The following is a 25,032-nucleotide window of genomic DNA, read 5'->3' as shown; positions in this document are numbered from 1 at the left end:
ACGCACCAGATCTAGAGTATGTAGAGCTTTTTCAAAGCGATGAACAGGGGCCGGACAGAAGGAAGGTAAGGTAATGTCCTGGTTAAGGTGGAAAGGAGAGACCACCTTAGGAAGGAAGTCCGGAGTCGGACAGAGAACCACCTTGTCTTGATGAAAGACTAAAAAGGGTGACTCCGAGGAGAGCGCAGCCAAATCAGAAACTCTCCTGAGAGAAGTTATAGCAACCAGAAAGGCCACTTTCTGTGAGAGACGATACAAAGAAACCTCCCTAAGGGGCTCAAAGGGGGGTTTCTGCAAGACCGTGAGAACCAAGTTAAGGTCCCAGGGGTCCAAGGGCCGCCGGTAAGGTGGGATGATGTGAGACGCGCCCTGCATGAAGGTGCGGACCTGAGCCAGCCGAGCGAGACGCCGCTGGAACAGGACTGACAGGGCCGAAACCTGTCCCTTGAGAGAGATGAGGGACAGACCTAGCTGCAGACTGGACTGTAGAAAAGACAGAAGGGTCGGCAAGGAGAATGGCCAAGGAGAATGGCCAAGGAGAATGGCCGGTAGAGCGACACCAGGACAGGAAAATTTTCCAAGTCCTGTGATAGATCTTAGCGGACGAAGACTTACGGGCCCGAGTCATAGTGGAGATGACTTCAGGGGGAATACTAGAAGCCGTCAAAATCCAGGACTCAAGAGCCACGCCGTCAATTTGAGGGCCGCAGAATTCGGGCGGAAGAACGGACCTTGCGAGAGTAGGTCTGGACGGTCCGGGAGAGGCCACGGCATCTCTACGGACAGTTGGAGCAGGTCCGGATACCAAGCTCGCCTGGGCCAGTTCGGTGCAATGAGGATGACTCGACGACCCTCCATTCTGATCTTGCGCAGGACTCTGGGCAAGAGGGCTAGAGGGGGAAAACACGTAAGACAGACGAAACTGGGACCAGTCCTGAACCAGAGCGTCCGCGGCGAAGGCCTGAGGATCGTCGGAGCGAGCCACGTAGACAGGAACTTTGTTGTTGTGACGGGATGCCATTAGGTCCACGTCCGGAGTGCCCCATTTGCGGAAGATCGACTGAAATACTGCCGGGTGCAGGGACCACTCGCCACCGTCCACGCTTTGACGGCTTAGATAATCTGCCTCCCAGTTGTCCACGCCTGGGATGTGGACTGCGGATATGGTGGACCTGGAGTCCTCCGCCCATTGAAGAATGCGTTGTACCTCCATCATTGCCAGGCGGCTGCGTGTCCTGCCTTGATGGTTGATGTAGGCAACCGCTGTCGCGTTGTCTGACTGGACTCGAATGTGCCTGCCCGCCAGCAGATGGTGAAATGCTAGGAGAGCTAGAAGTACAGCTCTGATTTCCAGCACATTGATTGAAAGGACTGACTCGGACGGAGTCCAAGTGCCCTGTGCTCTGTGGTGGAGACATACCGCTCCCCAGCCGGATAGACTGGCATCCGTGGTGAGAATCACCCAGGACGGGGCCAGGAAGGAGCGCCCTTGGGACAGGGAGAGGGGCCGAAGCCACCACTGAAGAGAGCTCCTGGTCCGTGGCGACAGAGCCACTAACTTGTGTAAGGAGGAAGGCCGCTTGTCCCAACAGCGGAGAATGTCCAGCTGCAGGGGGCGCAGATGGAACTGGGCAAAGGGAACAGCCTCCATGGCCGCCACCATTTGACCCAGCACCTGCATCAGACGCCTGAGGGTATAACGGCGGGGCCTCAGGAGAGAGCGCACCGCCAACTGGAGTAAAAGCTGTTTGTCTAAGGGCAACTTCACAAGTGCCGGCAGAGTCTCGAACTGCATCCCTAGGTATGTGAGACTCTGGGTCGGAGTCAGAGTGGATTTGGGAAGATTGACAAGCCACCCGAATTGGGCTAGAGTGCTGAGAGTGAGCGAGACACTCCGCTGACAGTCTGCGCTGGATGGCGCTTTGACTAGAAGGTCGTCCAGGTAGGGGAGCACTGCCAACCCCTGAAGGTGCAGAACCGCAATCACGGCTGCCATGACCTTGGTGAAAACCCGAGGGGCCGTGGCTAACCCAAAGGGGAGAGCCACGAATTGGAAATGATCGTCTCCTATTGCAAAGCGTAGCCAACGCTGGTGTGAAACCGCAATGGGCACATGCAGATAGGCATCTCTGATGTCGATGGACGCCAGGAAATCCCCTTGGGTTATTGAGGCAATGACCGATCGCAGGGACTCCATGCGAAAGTGCCGCACCCGAAAATGCTTGTTGAGAAGCTTGAGATCCAGGATGGGCCTGAAGGTACCGTTCTTTTTGGAACTAGGAAGAGGTTTGAGTAGAAACCTCTGAACCGTTCCCGGGCGGGAACTGGTACAATTACTCCGTTGGCCTGCAAGGCTGCCACAGCCTGTGAAAAGGCGGCGGCCCTGGAGCAGGGGGCAGTTGAGAGAAAAAATCTGTTTGGCGGGCTGGAAGAAAATTCTATCCTGTAGCCGTGAGAGATGATATCTCTCACCCACTGATCAGAGACTTGTTGAACCCAAGCGTCGCCAAAGTGGGAGAGCCTGCCACCGACTAAGGACGTGGCTTGATCGGACAGAGAGTCACGAGGAGGCTGCCTTAGTGGAAGAACCTCCTGCGGTCCTCTGCGGACGCGCTCTGGAGCGCCAGCTGGATTTATGGTCCTTGGCTGAGTTAGCGGACGAGGCGGAGGGCTTAGAGGACGACCAGTTGGAGGAACGAAAGGAGCGAAACCTCGACTGAATCCTACCCTGGGCAGGTTTCCTGGTCTTGGTTTGTGGCATGGAAGTACTCTTCCCGCCAGTAGCCTCTTTAATAATTTCATCCAGCTGTTCACCGAACAGCCGGGAACCAGCAAAAGGGAGCCCAGCAAGGTACTTCTTTGAAGAAGCATCTGCCTTCCACTCTCGAAGCCACAAGGTCCTGCGGATAACGAGGGAATTAGCCGAAGCCACCGCAGCGCGGTGAGAAGCCTCCAGCATGGCAGACATGGCATAAGAAGAAAAAGCTGAAGCTTGAGAAGTTAAGGCAACCATCTCGGGCATAGATTCCCTGGTGAGGGAATGCATCTCCTCCAGACTAGCAGAGATGGCTTTGAGGGCCCACACTGCTGCAAAAGTTGGAGAAAACGCGGCCCCCACCGCTTCATACAAGGATTTGGCCAGAAGGTCAATCTGACGGTCAGTGGCATCCTTAAGGGAAGTGCCATCAGCCACCGATACAACGGTCCGGGCTGAGAGCCTAGACACCGGAGGGTCTACCTTTGGGGAGTGAGCCCACTCCTTGACCACCTCAGGTGGAAAGGGAAAACGGTCATCAGAACCACGCTTTGGGAAGCGTTTGTCAGGACAGGCCCTGGGTTTGGTCACAGCGGCCTGAAAACTGGAGTGGTTAAAGAACACACTCTTTACTCTCTTAGGCGAGGTAAACTGGTGCTTTTCTGCCAGAGAGGGTTGCTCCTCTGATACTGGCGGATTGAGATCCAATACAGAATTAATGGAAGCAATCAAGTCACTAAATTCTGAGTCACCCTCGGAAGGAGCAATGGGGCACATGGAGTTAGCCTCCGAGCCCCCTGTATAGGCATCCTCCTCATCCTGCGAGTCCTCAGCCCTTGAATCAGAGCCACGGGATGAGGAGGGAGAGGGAACCGTGCGGAGCCTCTTAGACGGACGGGGTCTGTGCCCTGATGATGAATCCTCTGTGAGCTCCAGTCCTAAAGGCCCCTTACCAAGAGCATTAGAGGCACCCTGTGAAGGTGGCTGATGCATATTCATCAAAGTCCTGGACAGAAGTCCCATGGACTCAGCAAATGACTGGGAGATAGACCTAGAAAAAGGACTCTACCCAGGCCGGGGGTTCAGCCACATTTGCAGGAGCAGCCTGAGAGACCACTGGGGCCGAGACCCCAGGCCGTTGCACCTCACAATGTGGATAGGTGCTCGCTTCAGGCAGCGGAAGCTTACATGCAGCACATACAGCATAAAGCTTTGGAGCCTTGCTCCTTGTGTGAGACATGCTGCCTGAGTGGGGGGAAACAGCTTCTATAAAGGGAATGAATCCCAGGGAGAATATAGCAGAGGTCCACAACCGGAGACCGGCTGTGGCTTACCAGACCGCTGGAAGCGGTGTTGTGTGCCCTCCAGATCCCGAAGGCCGGACCCCCAATGCACAGCACCTCAGCAGGGATGCAGAGTGCAAAACGGGCCAGAACAGAGTGAAACATGCCCAAAAAAATGGCCGCCGGAGCGAAGAGAGGGGGCGGAACCTAGGGCGTCCCTGTAGGAAGGGCGGAATCTGGAGGGCCATAGAGGCCTGCAGGGGGGGGGGGAGTCGCACACAAGCAGTGAGGAGGGTCCCTCCCCTGTGCAGGACGGCCACCGGGAGGGGCCATGCCTGTCCCTCAGCATGAGTGACATGCGAGGCAGGTAACAGAAACTAGGCCTCCGGCGAAGCCGGGGCCTAAATTTAAGCAGCGAGGCCGACGCGCATGCACCATCGGCGCGGTTCTCGAGCAAAAAGCCAGAGGACCGACCGGAAATGCTAAAAAACACACAGTAAACACACTCTCCCCCCACAATAAATGACAGGGACCCCCAACATATGAACGTCTCAAGGTACTTACCTGCTGAGACGCAGGGCCAGGTCCCCGGGGGTGAGTGCTCCGGTCCAGCAGGGTCCTCAAGGGGCTGTGGCCGGAGACCGGTCTCCTGCCAGGCATGGAGACCGTGCTGGCTCCCACTTCAATCCAGAGCCTAGGAGGGATGGTGAAGGAGCACGGCATGTAAGGCTCCAGCCTTGGAAATCAACCTTACAACACCACCGACACAGTGGGGTGAGAAGGGACATGCCGGGAGTCCAGACGTGGACCCGCATTTCTTCAATCTTCTTCCAAAAAAAGGAAAAAAAAGGAAAAAATCATATGAGAACGCATGTGTGGATGTATGCCTCCTGAACACAAAGCGAAAAACTGGTTGTGACTGGTTCACCAGGGGGTGTATAGGCTCAGAGGGAGGAGCTACACCTTTTAGGTGTAGTACTTTGTGTGTCCTCCGGAGGCAGAAGCTATACACCCAAGGTCTGGGTCTCCCAAAGGAACGATAAAGAAATATGAATACTTTATTTACCTGACTTCTTTAGATTTTTTTTGATTTTTTTTTTTTTAAGTACAACTTTAGTTAATTACAAATTAAAAGTTTTGAATTTTTTTCTTCATTAATTAATTTTTTACAAACTTTTAAAGTTTTGAAAAAGCGCAAATTTTGGCCTGGTATGGCTTTACATTTTTTATCATATCTCGGGCTAGAAGTAAGATAAAGAGGTGGGAGAGGCATAATTTTTCTCAGAATGGTACCTGCTTTCATTAGATATGTCACAAGACTATGCTTTTTTTGTTTTGGAGAAATCAAATTAAAAAATTTTGATGCGCAAATGTGAAAAAACGTATGTTTTAAAATTGTGAAAAATTGCATGTGTGTTATTTGTGTTCTTGGTTATATTTGTGCAGGGATTCAACTTGGGACCTATCAAATTTTATTTTTTTTTTTAAGCCTTGAATCCTCTGATTTTATGTTTCTGTGAGTTTCTTCCTTTTTCTTTCCAAATTACAACTTACGGAATAGAACATTTAAATGCAACAATAAAGAAACACAAAAAAACAAATACCGTAAGTGCCAGAATAAATACATCTTAATTATCATAACACAACTTGGTCAACATTTTCAACTTGAATGCATTGAACAAACCAAAAGAAAAAAGGTGGTGATATCTTTAAGGGGGATTTTCTAACAGTCTCATCCTAATTAGGGGTACTTCACACATAGCGAGATTGCTACTGAGATCGCTGCTGAGTCACGTTTTTTGTGACCTCATTAGCGATCTCGCTGTGTGTGACACTGAGCAGCGATCTGGCCCCTGATGTGAGATCGCTGCTCGTTACACACAGCCCTGGTTCGTTTTTTTATTGTTGCTCTCCCGCTGATAAGCGCACATCGCTGTGTGTGACAGCGAGAGAGCAACAATCCTGAATGTGCAGGGAGCAGGAGCCGGCGTCTGACTGCCTGCGGTAAGCTGTAACTAAGGTAAACATCGGGTAACCAAGGTGGTTACCCGATATTTACCTTCGTTACCAGCCTCCGAAGCTCTCACGCTGCCAGTGCCGGCTCCTGCTCCCTGCACACGCTAAGTTAAGTGGTGTGAGCTGGTAACTAAGGTAAACATCGGGTAACCATACCCGATGTTTACCTTAGTTACCAGTGTCCGCAGCTTCCAGACGCCGGCTCCGTGCAAGCGCAGCGTCGCTTGCACGTCGCTGCTGGCTGGGGGCTGGTCACTGGTCGCTGGTGAGATCTGCCTGTTTGATAGCTCACCAGCGACCATGTAGCGATGCAGCAGCGATCCTGACCAGGTCAGATCGCTGGTCGGATCGCTGCTGCATCGCTAAAGTGTGAAGGTACCCTTACTGTACCTTATATGTTAACAACAAGATTAAAAGAACCAATATTTTTAACATCTATTTATACATGTAACAATTTTTTTATTATTATATCACTAAACATGTCATTTATGAATTGTTTAAGAAGAATAGTACAGTAGTTACATCCTCATTCTATAAAACATGAACTAATCCAACAATTACGTTTTTAAACTAGCCTTTTATCAACAATTTGTCCCTTTTAGTGGGTGAAATGTGATCTTGTCCATAAGCGGTAACTAGCAATGGCCATTTCCTTTTGTGTCAGAGTATGTATGGCCTGTCATGGTGCTTGGCTCCACCTGAGTTAATATCTGATTTTTGTTAACTTTTAAAATGTCTGGCTTTCTTGGATACACAAAGGATGGCGCTGGACCAGAAGGATGCAAAAACGTCAATTCTACTTCATTTTCACAATCTTTGGACAGTACATTAGCTATCTACCAGCGCCGATTATATTCACAGGTCACATAACCAGTTATGTCATCCATTGTCAATCTTGTGCCGCCTTCTACCACTTCATGGACTTCACGGTCATTGCTGAATGAAAAAATCCTTGTTTTTATTTCTGTTTCACTACATGGAATGAAAGTGTGGTATTCCTGAGTCCTTTTGATGGATTCTGCTTCTTGTAACCGATGTTTTAACAAACTCTCCTCCTTTTTATAGTCCTGGTTTGTACAATACATGAACTGGATGCTAAGAATATTTTTCGCACTCCATTTGAAAACTTGCATAGGTGTTAAGATTTGATCTGAATATGGCCTCTGGAGGCTAGCTCGAGCTGCAAGGCGTTTCACGGTGCCTCCTAAACCATCACATACACCTTTGCCATGAGCAGTGGCAAAAAAAGTGCCATTCAGCTTCCATACCAAAATCTTTCTTGTGGTGGCATACGTTTATAAAGTTTTTCCTGTTTTTATACTGTGCAGAAGAGCCAAGAAGTAGTAGACCTTGCACAAACTTGGTAGGATGTCCGTTTTTATCACTGAAATCAATTTTTTTTGGAACAAATGAACAGCTATTGAATCATGAAGTAAGCACTCAGATATCATAACTATACTTTTGTACTTTATTTCTCCCTTTCTCATTGTAATAGATCGCAAAAGGGTGCTCAGTTGCTTGTTCATTGTTCCAGTGAAATGACTGTGCTTCATCCTAAGCAACAAAGAAATAGTTCTCTGAAAAGGCTAAGCTTATTACTGCCTCATTCTGTTTGATGCTTTCTTTGAGGTGATTGTAGTAGTAAGGCTGTGTGCGCACAGTGCGTTTTTCGCGGCGTTTTTGCGCGTTTTTCGGGTGCGTTTTTGGCCTCAAAACTGCAGGACTTTGCTTCCCCAGCAAAATCTATGAGTTTTCATTTTTGCTGTCCGCACACAACTTTTTTTAAGCTGCATTTTTGAGTTTGAAAAAAAATGGACATGTCAATTCTTTCCTGCGTTTTTCTGCGCTTTCCGCCCATGCAATGCATTGGAAAAACGCAGCAAAACGCAGAGATCAAAAACGCTGCAAAACGCAGCCAAAAACGCACCAAATCGCGGTAAAAACGCATGCGTTTGTTTATGCGTTTTTCTTCAGCGCTCTATTGGGAGACCCAGACGATTGGGGTATAGCTACTGCCCTCCGGAGGCCACACAAAGCACTACACTAAAAAGTGCAAGGCCCCTCCCCTTCTGGCTATACCCCCCCGTGGTATCACGGGTTCTCCAGTTTTCAAGCTTTGTGCGAAGGAGGTCAGACATCCACGCATAGCTCCACAGATTTTAGTCAGCAGTAGCTGCTGACTATTTCGGATGGAAGAAAAGAGGGCCCATATAGGGCCCCCAGCATGCTCCCTTCTCACCCGTTGATGGTGTTGTAAGGTTGAGGTACCTATTGCTGGTACGGAGGCTGGAGCCCACATGCTGCTTTCCTTCCACATCCCCCTGGGGGGCTCTGAGGAAGTGGGATCCTACCGGCCTCAAAGCTCTGACGCCGGGCTCCATCCACAGACCCATTTGAACCTGCTGGATACGGAGCTGGAGTACCGTTCAGGGACATGGCCCTGCACCATTACAGGTACTCTGTGTCCTCGGTCACACGGACACAGCACACTCCAGACTTGCTGGGTGTGCTAGTGCGCCGGGGACAGTAATGGGTTACAGTCACTGCAGCTTTGCTGAGTGACTTTGTGTTTTGGGAACTACCGCGCCGGACGCTCCGGGAGCGGCGGCGCGGCTGGGACTTGTAGTTCGCCGGGGACTGGGCGCCGACCGCGCTTTTACGGCGGCGGCGCTTATAAATCCAGTCCCCGGCTTCTGCGGCCTAGTGCCGCTTCGTTCCCGCCCCCTCCCTGTCACTCAGGGAAGGGGACAGGCGCTGAGCAATCAGCAGCACCGAGGGCTGGAGCCTTATTTACATGCTCCAGCCCTCTCACTGCACACTGTCGGACGCCGGATTCCCGCTCTGCCTTGGGGCACGCCCACGGCCCGCCCCTCCTCACACGAGCTGGGGAAGAAGCCGGCAGCCATTACTGCAGTCCGAGCTCGGACTTTCGGCAACCAGGCAGGACGGTGGCGACCATACACCCGCTTATAGGCGGGCGGTAAGCGGCACACATAGTGCTGACCACAATATATATGCAGTGTGTACATGTGTTGTTTTTAACTGCATAGGTCGCTATATGCCAGCTTGGGGAGCGACACATCAGCAGCAGGAAAGCAGGTGTGCTAAGGCACAGGCTTTCTAGGCTGCTTGTATTGCACGACTGAGGTGTTCATTTGTGTTTATGCTTATATGCTATACATTGCACTGTACAGTCGCTAGTCTTAGCTATATTCTCCTGGAATGGCTAGACTACAGCAGCAGAAAACCAAGGGTGCTGGGGCACAGGTTTTTTTCTATGCTGCTTGTATTGCATGGGCTGCAGTGTGCATTTGTACTTGTGCTTGTATGCTATACATTGCACTGTATGGTCACTCTTCTGGGCTATATTCCCCTGGATGACCAGTCTACAGCAGCAGAAGAGCTGGGGTGCCAGGGCACAGGCTTCTATGCTGCTTGTATTGCATGTGCTGCAGTGTTCTTTTGTACTTGTGCTTGTATGCTATACATTGCACTGTAGGGTCACTCTTCTGGGCTATATTCCCCTAGATGACTAGTATACAGCAGCAGAAGAGCAGGGGTGCCAGGGCACAGGCTTCTATGCTGCTTGTATTGCTTGTGCTGCAGTGGTCATTTGTACTTTATGCCTGTATGCTATACATTACACTGTACGGTCACCAATCTTGGCTATATACTTTTAGATAGCTAGTCGGCAGCGGCAAAAAAGCAACACAGATTTTCAGTGCTGTTTTTACTACATGGGATGCTGTTCATGACACCGTCCCATTGTGTGCCTGCTCCCCTGTAGCACGTCGTCTGCCGGGGTCTCTAGCACTTCGTCTGCCGGGGTCTCTACTAGTCGTGGCCAAAGAAACCACCTGTCAACCCTGTCCATGGACAGGGACGGAGTAGTCATAATATAGAGACTTGCAGTCCAGACAGGCCATGGGCAATCTACTTGACCAAAAGGCAGCTCTTCAGGGCTTTGATCCTGACATCGCTCTCAATCCGGATACACCGGGTGGTAACGCCATACGGAATGATCCTATACCGTCCATCAATGGAAGGTTGGATCTTTCTCCCTCAGCTCCCCCAGTGGAGATAGGAGACGAACAGGAGAAGTTCTTTTTTCAGTATCTCACACAGATATTGAGTATTTTTCTGGCCACGCTGACTTCAGAGAAGCAGTCCAGGAACACCACGCTTACCAGATAAGCGTCTTCTCCAAACGTTTTTTAGGATACACGTTATCCCTTTTCCCCTGACGTGGTCAGCGCTGGACCCAGGGTCCAAAGGTGGATTCTCCAATCTCCAGGCTTGCGTCTAGAGCCATAGTTGCACTGGAGATGGGGCTTCACTTACAGATGCCATTCACAGACAGATGGACTCTGGTTGAAATCTGTCTAGGAAGCTATCGGCGTGTCGGTTGCTCCGGCATCCACAGCCGTATAGGCAACCTAACCTTTTCAGCTGTTCTTGCGCAGCTGGCCTTGTGCACAGGGACATCTGTACCGCAGAGGCGTCCGTAACCCCGCAATGTCTGCACTGCGACTTACCCTGTTTATACTGTCCTAAAAGTACAGTCGAGGTTTCGGTCCTTCCCAAGCTCCGGCAGGTCCCAATTGTCCTCGTGCAAAAGGGCTACAAAACCTCAGACGGGCTCAGATTCCGGCCGGGCTCAATCACGCCCAAGGAAGGCAGTCGGAGGAACCGCTACCAAGGCGGCCTCCTCAGGACTCTCAGCTCTCTCTCTCTCTCTCCGCATCCGCGGTTGATGGCAGACTCCCCCGCCTTTGGCGACGTTTAGCTGCCACAGGTCACAGACCGGTGGGTGACGGACATTGTGCTCACGTGCACAGGACAGTGTTCTGTTCTCGTCCTCCGACTCCATTCTTCAGAACGGCCCCACCCCCCACCGAGCAGATGCCCTGCTGCAGGCGGTGGACGCTCTAAGAGCAGAAGGAGTGGTGATCCCTGTCCCCCCTCAGGAACGAGGGCGAGGGTTTGTACTCCAATCTCTTTGTGGCTCCAAAAAAGGACGGTTCCTTCCGTCCTGTTCTGGTCCTGAAACTGCTCAACGAGCATGCGAACGCCAGGCGGTTCCGGATGGGATCCCTCCGATCCGTCATTGCCTCAATGTCTCGAGGAGACTTCCTTGCCTCAACAGACATCAAAGATGACTATCTCCACGTGCCAATTGCTACGGAACACCAACGTTTTCTACGTTTTGTGATAGGAGACGAACATCTTCAGTTCGTAGCTCTGCCATTCAGTCTGGCGACAGCCCTACGGGTGTTCACCAAGGTCATGGCAGCAGTGGTAGCAGTCTTGCACTCTCAGGGACACCCGGTGATCCCGTACTTGGACGATCTACTCGTCAAAGCACCCTCCCTCGAGGCATGCCAACGCAGCCTGAATGTTACGCTGGAGACTCTCCAGACTTTCGGGTGGATCATCAATTTGGCAAGGTCAAATCTGTCTCCGACTCAATCACTAACGTATCTCGGCATGGAGTTTCATACTCTATCAGCAATAGTGAAGCTTCCGCTGAACAAGCAGCGTTCACTGCAGACAGAGGTGCAGTCTCTCCTTCAAGGCCAGTCGCACCCCTTAAGGCGTCTCATACACTTCCTAAGGAAGATGGTGGCAGCCATCGAGGCAGTTCCCTTGCGCATTTTCATCTGCGCCAACTGCAATGGGACATTCTCCGCCAATGGAACGGGCAGTCAACCTCCCTGGACAGGAAAGTCTCCCTTTCCCAGACGGCCGAGGACTATCTGCAATAGTGGCTTATTCCCACCTCATAGTGGTCACGACAGATACGAGTCTGTCAGGGTGGGGAGCAGTTTGTCTCCGCCACATGGCTCAGGGGACGTGGACTCAGCAGGAGTCCACCCTTCAGATCAATGTTCTGGAAATCGGGGCAGGGTATCTTACCCTACTAGCTTTCCAGAAGTGGCTAGAAAGAGAGCAGATCCGAATCCAGTCGGACATCTCCACAGCGGTGGCATACATCAACCACCAAGAAGGGACGCGCAGTCAGCAAGCCTTCCAGGAAGTCCGGCGAATCCTCATGTGGGTGGAGGACACAGCATCCACCATATCCGCAGTTCACATCCCGGGCGTAGAAAACTGGGAAGCAGACTTCCTCAGTCGCCAGGGTATGGACGCGGGGGAATGGTCCCTTCACCCGGACGTGTTTCAGGAAATCTGTTGCCGCTGGGGGGTGCCGGACGTCGACCTAATGGCGTCTCGGCACACCAACAAGGTCCCGGCATTTCTGGCACGATCGCGCGATCACAGAGCTCTGGCGGCAGACGCCTTAGTGCAAGATTGGTCGCAGTTCCGGCTCACATATGTGTTTCCACCTCTGGCACTCTTGCCCAGAGGACTGCGCAAAAATCAGATCCGATTGCAGCCGCGTCATACTCGTCGCCCCGGACTGGCCGAGGAGATCGTGGTATCCGGATCTGTGGCATCTCACGGTCGGTCGACCGTGGTCACTGCCAGACCGACCAGACTTACTGTCCCAAGGGCCGTTTTTCCATCAGAATTCTGCGGCCCTGAACCTGACTGTGTGGCCATTGAGTCCTGGATCCTAGCGTCCGCAGGATTATCTCAAGGAGTCGTAGCCACAATGAGACAAGCTAGGAAGTCAACGTCTGCTAAGATCTACCACAGAACGTGGAAGATTTTCTTATCCTGGTGCTCTGCACAGAGAGTATCCCCTTGGCCATTTGCATTGCCCACCTTTCTTTCCTTCCTGCAATCGGGGTTGGAAAAGGGCTTGTCGCTCAGCTCCCTTAAAGGGCAAGTCTCGGCACTATCCGTGTTTTTTCAGAAGCGTCTAGCACGTCTTCCTAAGGTGCGCACGTTCCTGCAGGGGGTCTGTCATATTGTGCCCCCGTACAGGCGGCCGTTAGATCCATGGGATCTGAACAGGGTACTAGTTGCTCTCCAGAAGCCGCCTTTCGAGCCTCTGAAGGAAGTTTCCTTTTCTCGCCTGTCACAGAAAGTGGCGTTTCTTGTTGCGATCACATCGCTTCGGCGAGTGTCGGAGCTGGCAGCTCTGTCATCCAAGGCTCCCTTCCTGGTGTTCCACCAGGACAAGGTAGTGCTGCGCCCCATTCCGGAGTTTCTCCCTAAGGTCGTATCCTCGTTTCATCTTAATCAGGATATATCCTTGCCTTCCTTTTGTCCTCATCCGGTTCACCGGTATGAAAAGGACTTACGTTTGCTAGATCTGGTGAGAGCACTCAGAATCTACATTTCCCGCACGGCGCCCATGCGCCGTTCCGTTGCATTTTTTGTCCTTGTCGCTGGTCCGCGCAAGGGGTTGCAGGCTTCTAAAGCCACCCTGGCTCGATGGATCAAAGAACCAATTCTAGAGGTCTACCGTTCTGCGGGGCTTCCGGTTCCTTCAGGGTTAAAAGCCCACTCAACCAGAGCCGTGGGTGCGTCCTGGGCATTACGACACCAGGCTTCGGCTCAACAAGTGTGCCAGGCAGCTACCTGGTCGAGTCTGCACACTTTCACCAAGCATTATCAGGTGCATACCTATGCTTCGGCGGATGCCAGCTTAGGTAGAAGAGTCCTGCAGGCGGCAGTGACACCCCCGTAGGGGAGGGCTGTTTTGCAGCTCTAACATGAGGTATCTCTTTACCCACCCAGGGACAGCTTTTGGACGTCCCAATCGTCTGGGTCTCCCAATAGAGCGCTGAAGAAGAAGGGAATTTTGTTACTTACCGTAAATTCCTTTTCTTCTAGCTCTTATTGGGAGACCCAGCACCCGCCCTGTTGTCCTTCGGGATTGTTTTGTTGTTTGCGGGTACACATGTTGTTCATGTTGAACGGTTTTTCAGTTCTCCGACGTTATTCGGAGTTAATTTGTTTAAACCAGTTATTGGCTTCCTCCTTCTTGCTTTGGCACTAAAACTGGAGAACCCGTGATACCACGGGGGGGTATAGCCAGAAGGGGAGGGGCCTTGCACTTTTTAGTGTAGTGCTTTGTGTGGCCTCCGGAGGGCAGTAGCTATACCCCAATCGTCTGGGTCTCCCAATAAGAGCTAGAAGAAAAGGAATTTACGGTAAGTAACAAAATTCCCTTCTTTCGACGCAGGTGCATTTTTGTGCGTTTTTAGCGGCCAAAAACGCAGCGTCAAAAAAACGCAGCGTGTGCACATAGCCTTAGACTGTTTGCGAGCTATACATGAATGTTTCTTAAGGACTATCAGCTGTTCACAAAAACATTCTACAAAATCTTCTGCACTTTTAAAAACAGTGTCAAATGTACATCTGTCAACAGATAGCCACTGTTTATAAAGTTATATTATCTAACATAGCCTCTTCAAAATTATTTGATATTTTTTCTTTGAGAACGAATACTGAAGGATATTTTGTGCAAATATTGAGGTAACAACGCCAACTCTTTTCTGGACACAATATTTGAGACAGACATACTTTGCAATTGCCAAGGTTGGAATTGCCAATCTGAATATTTTTCAGCTTACCCCCTCCAATCATGAGCTTAGTGTTCTGGTGTGTTATACATACGCATAGTGAGTGTGTACCACTACCACCAGCCAGGACACAATTCTTCGGTCGCAGTTCAGCAAATTTTGAAAACCCTTTTTTGTCAGAAGTGGAATTTTTTTCTTTAAAAAGTTCATAGGTTTCTTTCAAATTGGTAAAAACCAGCCTCTTCTGGACATGAGTTTTCTTACCGTTCACTTTCACAGACACACAATCTTTCTTGCCATGCATAATTCGGCTTACTTCATCACTATTGTAAAAATCTTTCACTTTACCCACTATAGGTTTATCTAATGTTTTTCCCGGTTTAGGATCAGGACAAGACATGAAACCTTTTTGTTCAACTAGAGCTTTGGCTTTTCTAGCCATTCTATTGCTAACATTAAATTCATTTTCTATTCTTTTGCATGTCCAACTCTTCGGTAGTATAGTCAGTATCATGAACTGTTCACTTCTGCTATGGGTGGATTTAAATTTAGCTTTAAGCTGCAGAATCATCTCTGAATCAGTGACATTTTTTCCTTCACCTTCTACTGTTTCACCTACTTTAAGATTAAGGATCTTTTTTTTGAGACTTTTTCTAATTTTTTTGGTAATATCCTGGATAAAGGATTCTTTTTTTGTTTGCAATGGGTTTTTTTTTTGCAATGGGCGATTTTTCGATGTTAGAAAGTGATTTATTCAAACACTCTATTGTTAAATCAGGATTTATAAAAATCCTTTGTGTTGGAAGTAACAGGTTCTTTGAAATGTTCTGCCTGAAAAGTATTTTTCTCTTTTGCAAGTTGCTTTCTACAACTGTCATAAATTTTCATGCCTGCATTGCTTGATGGATTTATATGAAATATCCAATCTTGTACAGGCCTAAGATTTTTTTCTTGTTGAATGTCCAGTTTTTTCAAAAGGATTGCAACAGCATATATTGTAAAATGCTGTTCCTTGAAAAGTAGCAGCCATTGCTGTGTGAGAAAAATACAGATAATATTAAGTAAGGAAGATGGTTTATAAAAATAATTTACAGTACACTTGAGATATACCTGTGTTACTATAAAGTGAGTATTAGGGCTAGCGCACACACAGCTTTTTCTGTCTGCAGATAAACACGGTTTTGGCAGCATTTTTCTGCCCAATTTTCACTATATCTGCATTAGTTTTATTAATCGCTAGTGAAAAGGATGGCAGCTTTTTTCCGATAAATATTGATAAATGCTGTGTTTATTGCAGCAATCAAAAAGTAGTGCAAGAAGTGATTTCCTCACTCTGAATGTTTAAAAAAAACAGTGTTTAACCCCATTGAAATAAATGGGGGGTGTTTTTCTGAACGATGGTCACTCAGATTAACGCTGTTTGTGTGTGTATTAGCCCTTAATAAGAAAAAGCATTAAACTATTAATATAAATTTACTCAAACTTTAAACACGCTCACCAATATTGTAGCACACCAACTCCCTTGATGCCTGTGTACAGAACGATTTGTGCAAAAGTGACCATGTCCAGGCATGGTGTCCACACCACATGAAAGCCCTGAAGCTCTGTCTTACTTCCTGACTCTGCGGTGGGTAGACACTTCACATGATTTGATGATCTGAATTCAAGATTTTTCAATTGACACTGTAATAGGTATATTTTTTAATATGATCCCATCGCGTTCCCAACTTGAAATTTGGTACAGATGTGGCTAGGAACATGTGCATTTTTTGAAATTTTGAAATTAAACTTTTTTTTTTCGGAAATTCTTTTTAAAATTTTGCGTTCGCATGGGTAAAATATTAACAAAGATACTCTTGTGACATATCTGAGTAGAATGGTGTTTATTTTGTTTCTCTATCTTTTTTCTAGCCTGAGTTATGAGGAGAGATGAAAAGGCAGGCAACACCGAAATTCACACTTTTTCCAAACTTTGAAAATCAATAAAAAAAAAATCTAGAATTTTTTTTCTTCTTCACATTTTGCATTCTCTGACACACTATTACCAAACAACAAAATCTCAAAAGAATTAAAAATATAAAAGGTAAAAATCATTGGTTCACTTGACATGGAATGACCCCACAGTAGAGCCGCATCACCAGCCCTGCACAGCAGAGCCCCGGTCAGAGCAGTGTCTGCAGTGAGTATCAGGGCCCCTCTCTGTACCACTGGCAGCATTGCAGTACTCCAGTACCGCCCCTGCCTCCTGTGAACCCTGCTCCACTGCTGCCCCCTCTCCCTGATAAAACACCACCGGATTATAAAATGGACCAAGTATATATTTTTTTTTCAACCTTTTTTTTTCTCCAAATCTGGGGTGCGTCTTATAAAACTAAAAATATGGTATATATTTTTTTTAAATTCTTGCCATTTTTAGTTTATTACTATGATCACACTACTTTTTAGCTACGTACCTTTTTCTTTTGTATCAGCAGTTCAGCAATGTGGAGGTGTCCATTCTGCACTGCATCCATGAACGGAGTTACTCCACAGGTGTCCTTACAATCTGGATCATAGCAGCACCTTAGAAAAAAAAAAAAGATTCTTATTTCATGTTTAACTCCTTAAGGATCTGCAATTTTCCATTTTTTCCATATAAATGTTTCCCTACCCTTCTTTCAATAGCCATAACTTTTTTGTTTTTCATTTGAGCGCTTGTTTTTTCTGGACAAGTTAGTGTTTAATGAGAAAATCCATTTTATCATGCAATATAAAGAAAAAACGGGAAAGAAAAAATTCCACGTAGGATGCAATGTTGAAAAATATGCAATCCTGTAATGTTTTGAGGGGGGTTTCTTACGGTGTTCATTCTTCTGGAAACAGGTTTCGCCATGTCAGTATAATTAAAGGGAGGTTTGTGGGTGGTTTGGTTTTTTTTAGAAAAAATGTAAAAAAAAAAAAAATTGTTCGAATTTGTACTGAAATTTTCCAAAGACCTGACATTCTCATCACTTTTAGTTGAATTTTTTAAGGAGGAGTTATGCCTGGATACAAAATTGTGGTATTTTGATTTTTTTTTTCCTTGTTGTATAGGTTAATTAATTTTATATTTTTATAAACCAGACTATTACAGTTGTTGGGGGGAGTGGGGGGTTGAAGGGTAATTAAAGGAATTACCCTTCAATGAATGAAACACAAAATGCATGGTGTTACCCAAATCCTATTTTATACATAGATGTTACCTAAATATACCTTTCCTTTTTCCTATGGAACAAATGGTTGCTGGTGTATCTGAACTTTACCGTGTCATGAAAAAACAATACAAAGTAGAATTTAAAATATTACCTTTCTAGAAGAATCTGCACCACGTCCAAACATCCATGCATTGCTGATAAAAAAAGGGTTATAATATTAATATCCAGGTTGTATATTTCTACTATTTATATCCATCCCTGCCCTATAAATCATTAGCTCATAGTCCTCATACACAGCAGCAGTGTTAAGCTGGGGAACATTGGGCCCACTCAAGATCTTCAATCCGCGGCCCACCCTTGATGTATCCAAGTCCAAAAAAACCTCTTCAATGTTATGCATTGGCTGTTTAATTTTCATTAGACGCTGTATCTCAAGGCATAGCCATAAGATACACAATGTTAGCAATCAGCTCTGCTTGCCAGTTCAATCGGTCATCACTCGTATACGATTTCCAAACTTAAAGTCATCTGCCGACTAGCTAATCTTCCTGCTCCTCCGAATTAATGTTAAACGTTGGGAGAAAGCAGGGAGAGAAGTTAGTTGGCATAAGACCACAAGTGTACAAATCATGATGACCTAGGGAATCAGCATGAACAGCGGAATCCTAACAGCATCTATACTACACACTTAGGATTCGGCATGACACACTGCCTTAGGCCTCCGACACACTCACGTGAAAATCACGCACGTGCCGAGAGACACGTATTTCCCCTGCGTGTTGCGTGCAGGTAAGTACGTGTCTCTGGTATGTGCGGGCCACGTTTGTTCTCCGCATGCTATCCGTGATAACATACGGAGTACAGGTTATCAGGGTGGATTGATTTAAATCACGCCGATTTAAATCATGATTTAAATCACGATTTAAATCAAAAGATTTTTTTTCTATTTAAATCGGATCGATTTAAATCATGATTTTAATCATGATTTAAATCACTGATTTAAATCAAAAGGTTTTTTTTTAATATAAATCACGATTAAAATGAGAAGTGAGAGCAGTGTGCATGTGCGCCCATAGTTACACGGACGAAACTAGGGGCAACGATCTAACGCCAGGGTGAGGGGGGGACCCCAAAGTAAGTAAAAATCTTTTTTTGTTTTACTATATGGCAATAGGTAGGTGTTTAAAAGCAGCATGTCTTAATTGTATAAACTATTAATAGCCTCCACATTTTGTTCATACTGCCCCTTTAATTCCACACTACTAGCTTGGTTTCAGTTTTGGTTTAGTTTCTTTTTCCCTGCATTCAGTTGACATGCCCAAACTTGTTGGATAGTCAGCAGTACTTGGCTCAGGCTGTAGTAACATCAGCAGTGCTTGGCTCAGGCTGTAGTAACAATCAAACTTCATAAGTGATCTGTGTGAGCCATGGCAGCAGGTCGTAAGAGAGACCCTATTTGGGTTCATTTTGTTGAGATGCCAGCAGCAGATCTTGGAAAGAAAGGTGCAAGAGCAAAGTGCAAATACTGTCAAAAGGATATCCAAGGACTTGTTTGCCGTTTGAAATCACATTATGAAAACTGCAACCAGAAGGGAAATGAAGATGTTGATAGTGATACAACTAATGTCCATGAACCCCCACAGCTTCTTATGCACCAGGAGCCTAGTACTAGTGGTAAGTCTGGCAATTAATTTACAACCTATTTTTTTAACAGACATTTTACTGGGATGGTTAAAGTCTATGAAAAGAAAAATTTCTAGCACTGGTAGTTCTGGAGTATAGAATTTAAATTTATGTTAAGGCAATATTTCACAGAAAATTAACGCTAAACGACATGTGCACCTTTATTTTTTTAAGGTGCACATGTCCCCCCCCCCGCAGCGCTCTTACCTCCGATCCCCGCAGCGCTGAGATCCGTGGCTTCGTTTTGACCGTCCGCCTCCCGTCCTCCGGTTGCGGCCTACTCGCAGTGATCCAGCGGCGTGACGTCAGCGGGCCGCACGCTCCATTGAAATGAATGGAGGCGCGCTCGCGGACGGGCAGAACGAAGCCACGGATCCCCGCAGCGCTGACATCGGAGGTAAGAGAGCTGTAGTTCAATTCTGAGTGTTTAATAGTGCAAATAAAAATTATTAGGTTTCATTATCAACTGTTTTAATATTTTTATTTGTGTAAAACAATTAGATTTGCAAAAAGACAAAGTTTTGCTTGTGTACAACTTGATTAAAAAATCTGATTTAAATCAAATGATTTAAATCAAAAAAATCTGATTTAAATCAAAAAAATCTGATTTTTTTGATTTTTTTAAAAAAATCAAGATTTTTATCCACCCTGCAGGTTATTTACATACTCACGTGGTCCTTTCTGTTGTCTGTGGTGCTGATCTTTGGTCTCCAGCCCTCCCGTCTCCCCGCTGCTGCTTCCGGCCGCAGTGAAGTGAATATTAAATGAGAATAATGAGCGGCGGTCGGCAGCAAGTGACAGCAGCGGCAGAGACAGGAGGGCTGGAGAAGGTGAGTTAAGGTTTGTTTTTTTCCTCTGACACGTGTGTTTTCTCCGGCGCGTGTCACACGGGACCGCATCCACACTATACCCGTGTGGTACGGGTGCGGGCCGTGTGACACCCGTGCTGCCGGAGAAAACACTGACATGTCAGCGGGTAGAAAAACGCACACACGTACAAACGCACACGGACACACGTTCCGTGTGGTTTTACGTGTGTGTGCCTGCTACAATAGGGTAGCATTGCTGAACGTGTCTCCGTGCTGCCGGTACGTGCAAAAAATGGCAAACACGTACCGGCGGCACGGATGTGTGTCGCAGGCCTTAGTAAGATTAGCACTGGCGGGGAAAACCCATTTCATTATATTGCAAAATGACACATAACAGAGAGCTGTGCAGTGTAGGTCCATAAATGTTTACATCCAGATGCTGCCAGAGACTACTACTGCTGATAGACAGGGGTGCTGGGTGTCGGAACTCCACCGATCCCATATTGAGGGCCTATTCGAGAGGTAGGACATCCAAGTCATTTGCCTCTTTAAAAAAAATAAAATAAAAATAAATAAAAAGTTGTGTGTACTGTACTCTAAATTGGTACCCATAAAAATGTCACCTTCTCCCACAAAACAACTAGCCCTCGTACAGTTCCAACCATAAATTCATAAAAATAAGTTCTGGGTGTAGGCATATGGCAATAACTTATTCTAAAGCCTGCTTTACATGTTACGATTTCGCATACGATATCGTATGGGATCGTAACCGCCCCCATCGTATGTGCGGCTTGTTCAATTTTGTTGAATGTGCTGCACAAACGATTAACCCCCGTCACACGTACTTACCCGTCCATACGACCTTGATGTGGGCAGTGAACGTCCACTTCCTGGAGTGGGAGGGACGTTCGGCGTCACATCGACGTCACGCTGCAGCCGGCCAATAGAAGCGGAGGGGCGGAGATGAGCGGGACGTAAACATCCCACCCACCTCCTTCCTTCCGCATTGCTGGCTGGGAGCCGCAGGACGCAGGTAAGATCTGTTCATCGTTCCCGTGGTGTCACACACTGCCATGTGTGCTACCCCGGGTACGATGAACAACCTGACGTTCAATTTATGAGGATGAATGATGTGCGTGCGATGAACGTTTTACCGTTCATTCGCAATCGCACGTAGCTGTTACACACTACAATGTAACTTACGATGCCGGATGTGCGTCACTTACGACGTGACCCCGCTGACACATTGTAAGATATATTGTAGTGTGTAAAGCGGGCTTAAGACCTCACTGCCCACATGTCTGTAATCAGCATACATCACACAACACATTAAAAGTTTAATCATATATTGTCACTTCTGTCAGAGGTCACAGGCTCAAAAAGGCTACTTCGGACACACTTGGCACAAGCCACTCTGTCTGACAAATTCCAGAGGAACCCCAACCATTGCCCTTAACCATTGTACAGGTATCTCATCTTACAAAGGGATCCACTGGATTGCTTCCACAGACGAGCTGCCGTCTGAAAGAGCGAACTAGAGGGAGGAAGGGTCGACAAGTTGGGTAAAAACCAAAAGGTCACATCAGGCACAAAATCATACAACAAAAGGATGGTTAAATTCAAACTGAGGTCAGAAAACAGGAGAAATCAGGAAGACAACTCCAACAAGGACAAGTCAGGCAGCAAAACTAATTGATCGCCAGTGGCAGTCACAGACCCAGGGGTTTAAAGAGCAGGTGGCACTGCCCAGGGCTTTCAGAAGGGAGTAACCAAAATCAGACAATTAACCCTGTAACTCCCTAATCTAGCGGCATCAAAGGTCCCAGGAATAAAACAGCACTAATGCTGTCACGTAACACCCACAACAAAGGCACAGCACCACCATAGCGGAAGCAAAGAAGAGACCGGAACAAAGCACAGATGTTGCATATATACTGCAGAAACTGAGACTCCCACTGCTCTTTATATACAGTATAAAAGGTCCTTACAGCTCCCTATATCCAGTATAATATCCTCCACAGTCCAATACACAGTATTATGGCCCCCCACAGCTCCATATATAGACTATTATGACCCACAGCTCCCTATATACATTGTGATGGCTAATGCAGCTCCCTGATATACAGTACTAGATGGTGGCCCAATTCTAACGCATCGGGTATTCTAGAATTTATTGTGTAGTTAATGTATGATTTTTGTTTTTTTATATATATATATATATATATATATATATATATATATATATATCTAATTGCCTTATTCTGTCTGCCTGTCTTGCTCCAAAATTGTGGTGACAAGCGTCTGATTGGCCGCTGCCTCGGCCTGGCCCCGCCCCCCCACGGATTGGTAGCTCGCCTTGGCCTGGCCCCGCCCCCCCGCACGGATTGGCCGCTCGGCCCGGCCCTCCGCACGCATTGCCAGACATAACCTTGCGCTGCTGGGATCGTGACGGAGCCGGTGAACGCTGGTAACCATTATACACATCGGGTAACTAAGGTCCCTTAGTTACCCGATGTGTATCATAGTTACCAGCGTACACCGGCTCCCGGTACACATGTGCAGGGAGCCGGCATTATACTCCTCTCCCCCCAGGACTACTCCTCCTATTATAGTCCTCCTATTATACTCCTCTCTGAGTATAATAGGAGAACTATTATAGCATGGGGGATGGAGCAGGATGGGGAGTGCGCAGCATGGGGGATGGAGCACGATGGGGTGCGCAGCATGGGGGATGTAGCACGATGGGGGGTGCGCAGCATGGGGGGGGGGGATGTAGCACGATGGGGGGTGCGCAGCATGGGGGATGGAGCACGATGGGGAGTGCGCAGCATGGGGGATGGAGCACGATGGGGAGTGTGCAGCAGCATGGGGGATGGAGCACGATGGGGAGTGCGCAGCATGGGGGATGGAGCACCATGGGGGGTGCGCAGCATGGGGGATGGAGCACCATGGGGGGTGCGCAGCATGGGGGATGGAGCACCATGGGGGGGTGCGCAGCATGGGGGATGGAGCACGATGGGGGAGTGCGCAGCATGGGGGATGGAGCACGATGGGGGGTGCGCAGCATGGGGGATGGAGCACGATGGGGAGTGCGCAGCATGGGGGATGGAGCACGATGGGGAGTGCGCAGCATGGGGGATGGAGCACGATGGGGGGTTTGCAGCATGGGGGATGGAGCTTGATGGGGGGTGCGCAGCATGGGGGATGGAGCACGATGGGGGGTGAGCAGCATAGGGGATGGAGCACGATGGGGAGTGCGCAGCATGGGGGATGGAGCACGATGGGGGGTGCACACCTCCCCCCACTGCACAACACCACACACACTGGGAACCACAAACACTGCCCTACACAGACACCCAACACACAAACAGCGCGGCACACACAAATATACGCACATGCCGCACAACACACACATTGCACAAAACATACCTCCCACCAAAACACACACACACACACCCCACACCCACACAAACCGCGCAACACACATACACAGCGCTCCACAAACAACGCAACACACACAACGCAACACACAAACAACACCGCTCTCACCCCCCGCCACACCCAGAACATGTACAGCGCCCTACACAAACACTTGGTAACTACACACAACAACATCTATATATATAACAAAAATCATACATTAACTACACAATACGTAAATTCTAGAATACCCGATGCGTAGAATCGGACCACCTTCTAGTATATATATATATATATATCTATAAATGTTGTGTGTAGTTGCCAAGTGCTTGTGTAGGTACTGTAAATGTTCTGGGTGTTGTCTGGGTGTGAGAGCGGTGTTGTTTGTGTGTTGCGTTGTTTGTGGAGCGCTGTGTGTCTGCAGAGTTGTGTGTGTGTGTGGTGCTGTGTGTTGCGCGGTTTGAGTGTGGGGTGAGGTATGTTTTGTTCAGTGTGTGTGTTGCGCGGTGTGTGTGTATATTTGTTTGTGTGTGCATGGTGTTTTATGTGTTGGGTATTGTGTGTGTGCGGCGTTGTCTGTGTGTGTGGGTGTCTGTGGTTCCCAGTGTGTGTGTGTGGTGTGTTGTGCGGTGCGTGTGTGTGTGTTTTGGGAGAAGGTGTGCACCCCCATTGTGCTCCATCCCCCATGCTGCGCACCCCCCATCGTGCTCCATCCCCCATGCTGCGCACCCCCCATCGTGCTCCATCCCCCATGCTGCGCACCCCCCATCGTGCCCCATCCCCCATGCTACACACCCCTTCTTGCTCCATCTCCCATTCTGCGCACCCCCATCGTGCTCCATCCACCATGCTGTGCACCCCCATCATGCTCCATCCCCCATGTTGCACACCCCTATAGTGCTTCATCCCCCCATACTGCGCACCCCCCATTGTGCTCCATCTCCCATGCTGCGCACCCCCATCATGCTCCATCCCCATGCTGCACACCCCTATCGTGCTTCATCCCCCCATGCTGCGCCCCCCCATTGTGCTCCATCCCCCATGCTGCGCACCCCTCAGAGAGGAGTATAATAGGAGGACTATAATAGGAGGAGTAGTCCTGGGGAGAGAGGAGTATAATAGGAAAAGTAGTCCTGGGGAGAGAGGAGTATAATAGGAGTAGTCCTGGGGAGAGAGGAGTATAATAGGAGGAGTAGTCCTGGGGAGAGAAAAATATAATAGGAGTAGTAGTCCTGGGGAGAGAGGAGCATAATAGGAGGAGGAGTCCTGGGGAGAGAGGAGTATAATAGGAGTAGTCCTGGGGAGAGAGGAGTATAATAGGAGTAGTAGTCCTGGGGGGAGAGGAGTATAATAGGAAGAGTAGTCCTGGGGGGAGAGGAGTATAATAGGAAGAGTAGTCCTGGGGGAGAAAAGTGTAATAGGGGGAGGAGTCCTGGAGGGAGAGGAGTATAATAG

The 25,032-nt window shown here is 48.2% G+C and overlaps 1 protein-coding gene across 6 annotated transcripts in view; it reads right to left on the bottom strand.

Moving 5' to 3' along the window:
• Positions 1-25,032, bottom strand: part of ANKRD16 (ankyrin repeat domain 16) — a 52,769-nt gene that overhangs the window by 7,916 nt on the left and 19,821 nt on the right. For all 6 annotated transcript variants that reach the window (XM_075345334.1, XM_075345336.1, XM_075345335.1 and 3 more), the window contains exons 3-4: positions 17,817-17,859; positions 16,946-17,054 (exon numbers count right to left, since the gene is read on the bottom strand). In XM_075345334.1, the coding sequence (XP_075201449.1) occupies positions 16,946-17,054; positions 17,817-17,859 (152 nt within the window). The remainder of the gene's footprint in view (positions 1-16,945; positions 17,055-17,816; positions 17,860-25,032) is intronic.

This window comes from Anomaloglossus baeobatrachus, chromosome 4, assembly GCF_048569485.1.
Source record: "Anomaloglossus baeobatrachus isolate aAnoBae1 chromosome 4, aAnoBae1.hap1, whole genome shotgun sequence".
Taxonomy (NCBI): Eukaryota; Metazoa; Chordata; class Amphibia; order Anura; family Aromobatidae; genus Anomaloglossus; species Anomaloglossus baeobatrachus.
This window is presented reverse-complemented; position numbering and strand designations above follow the sequence as displayed.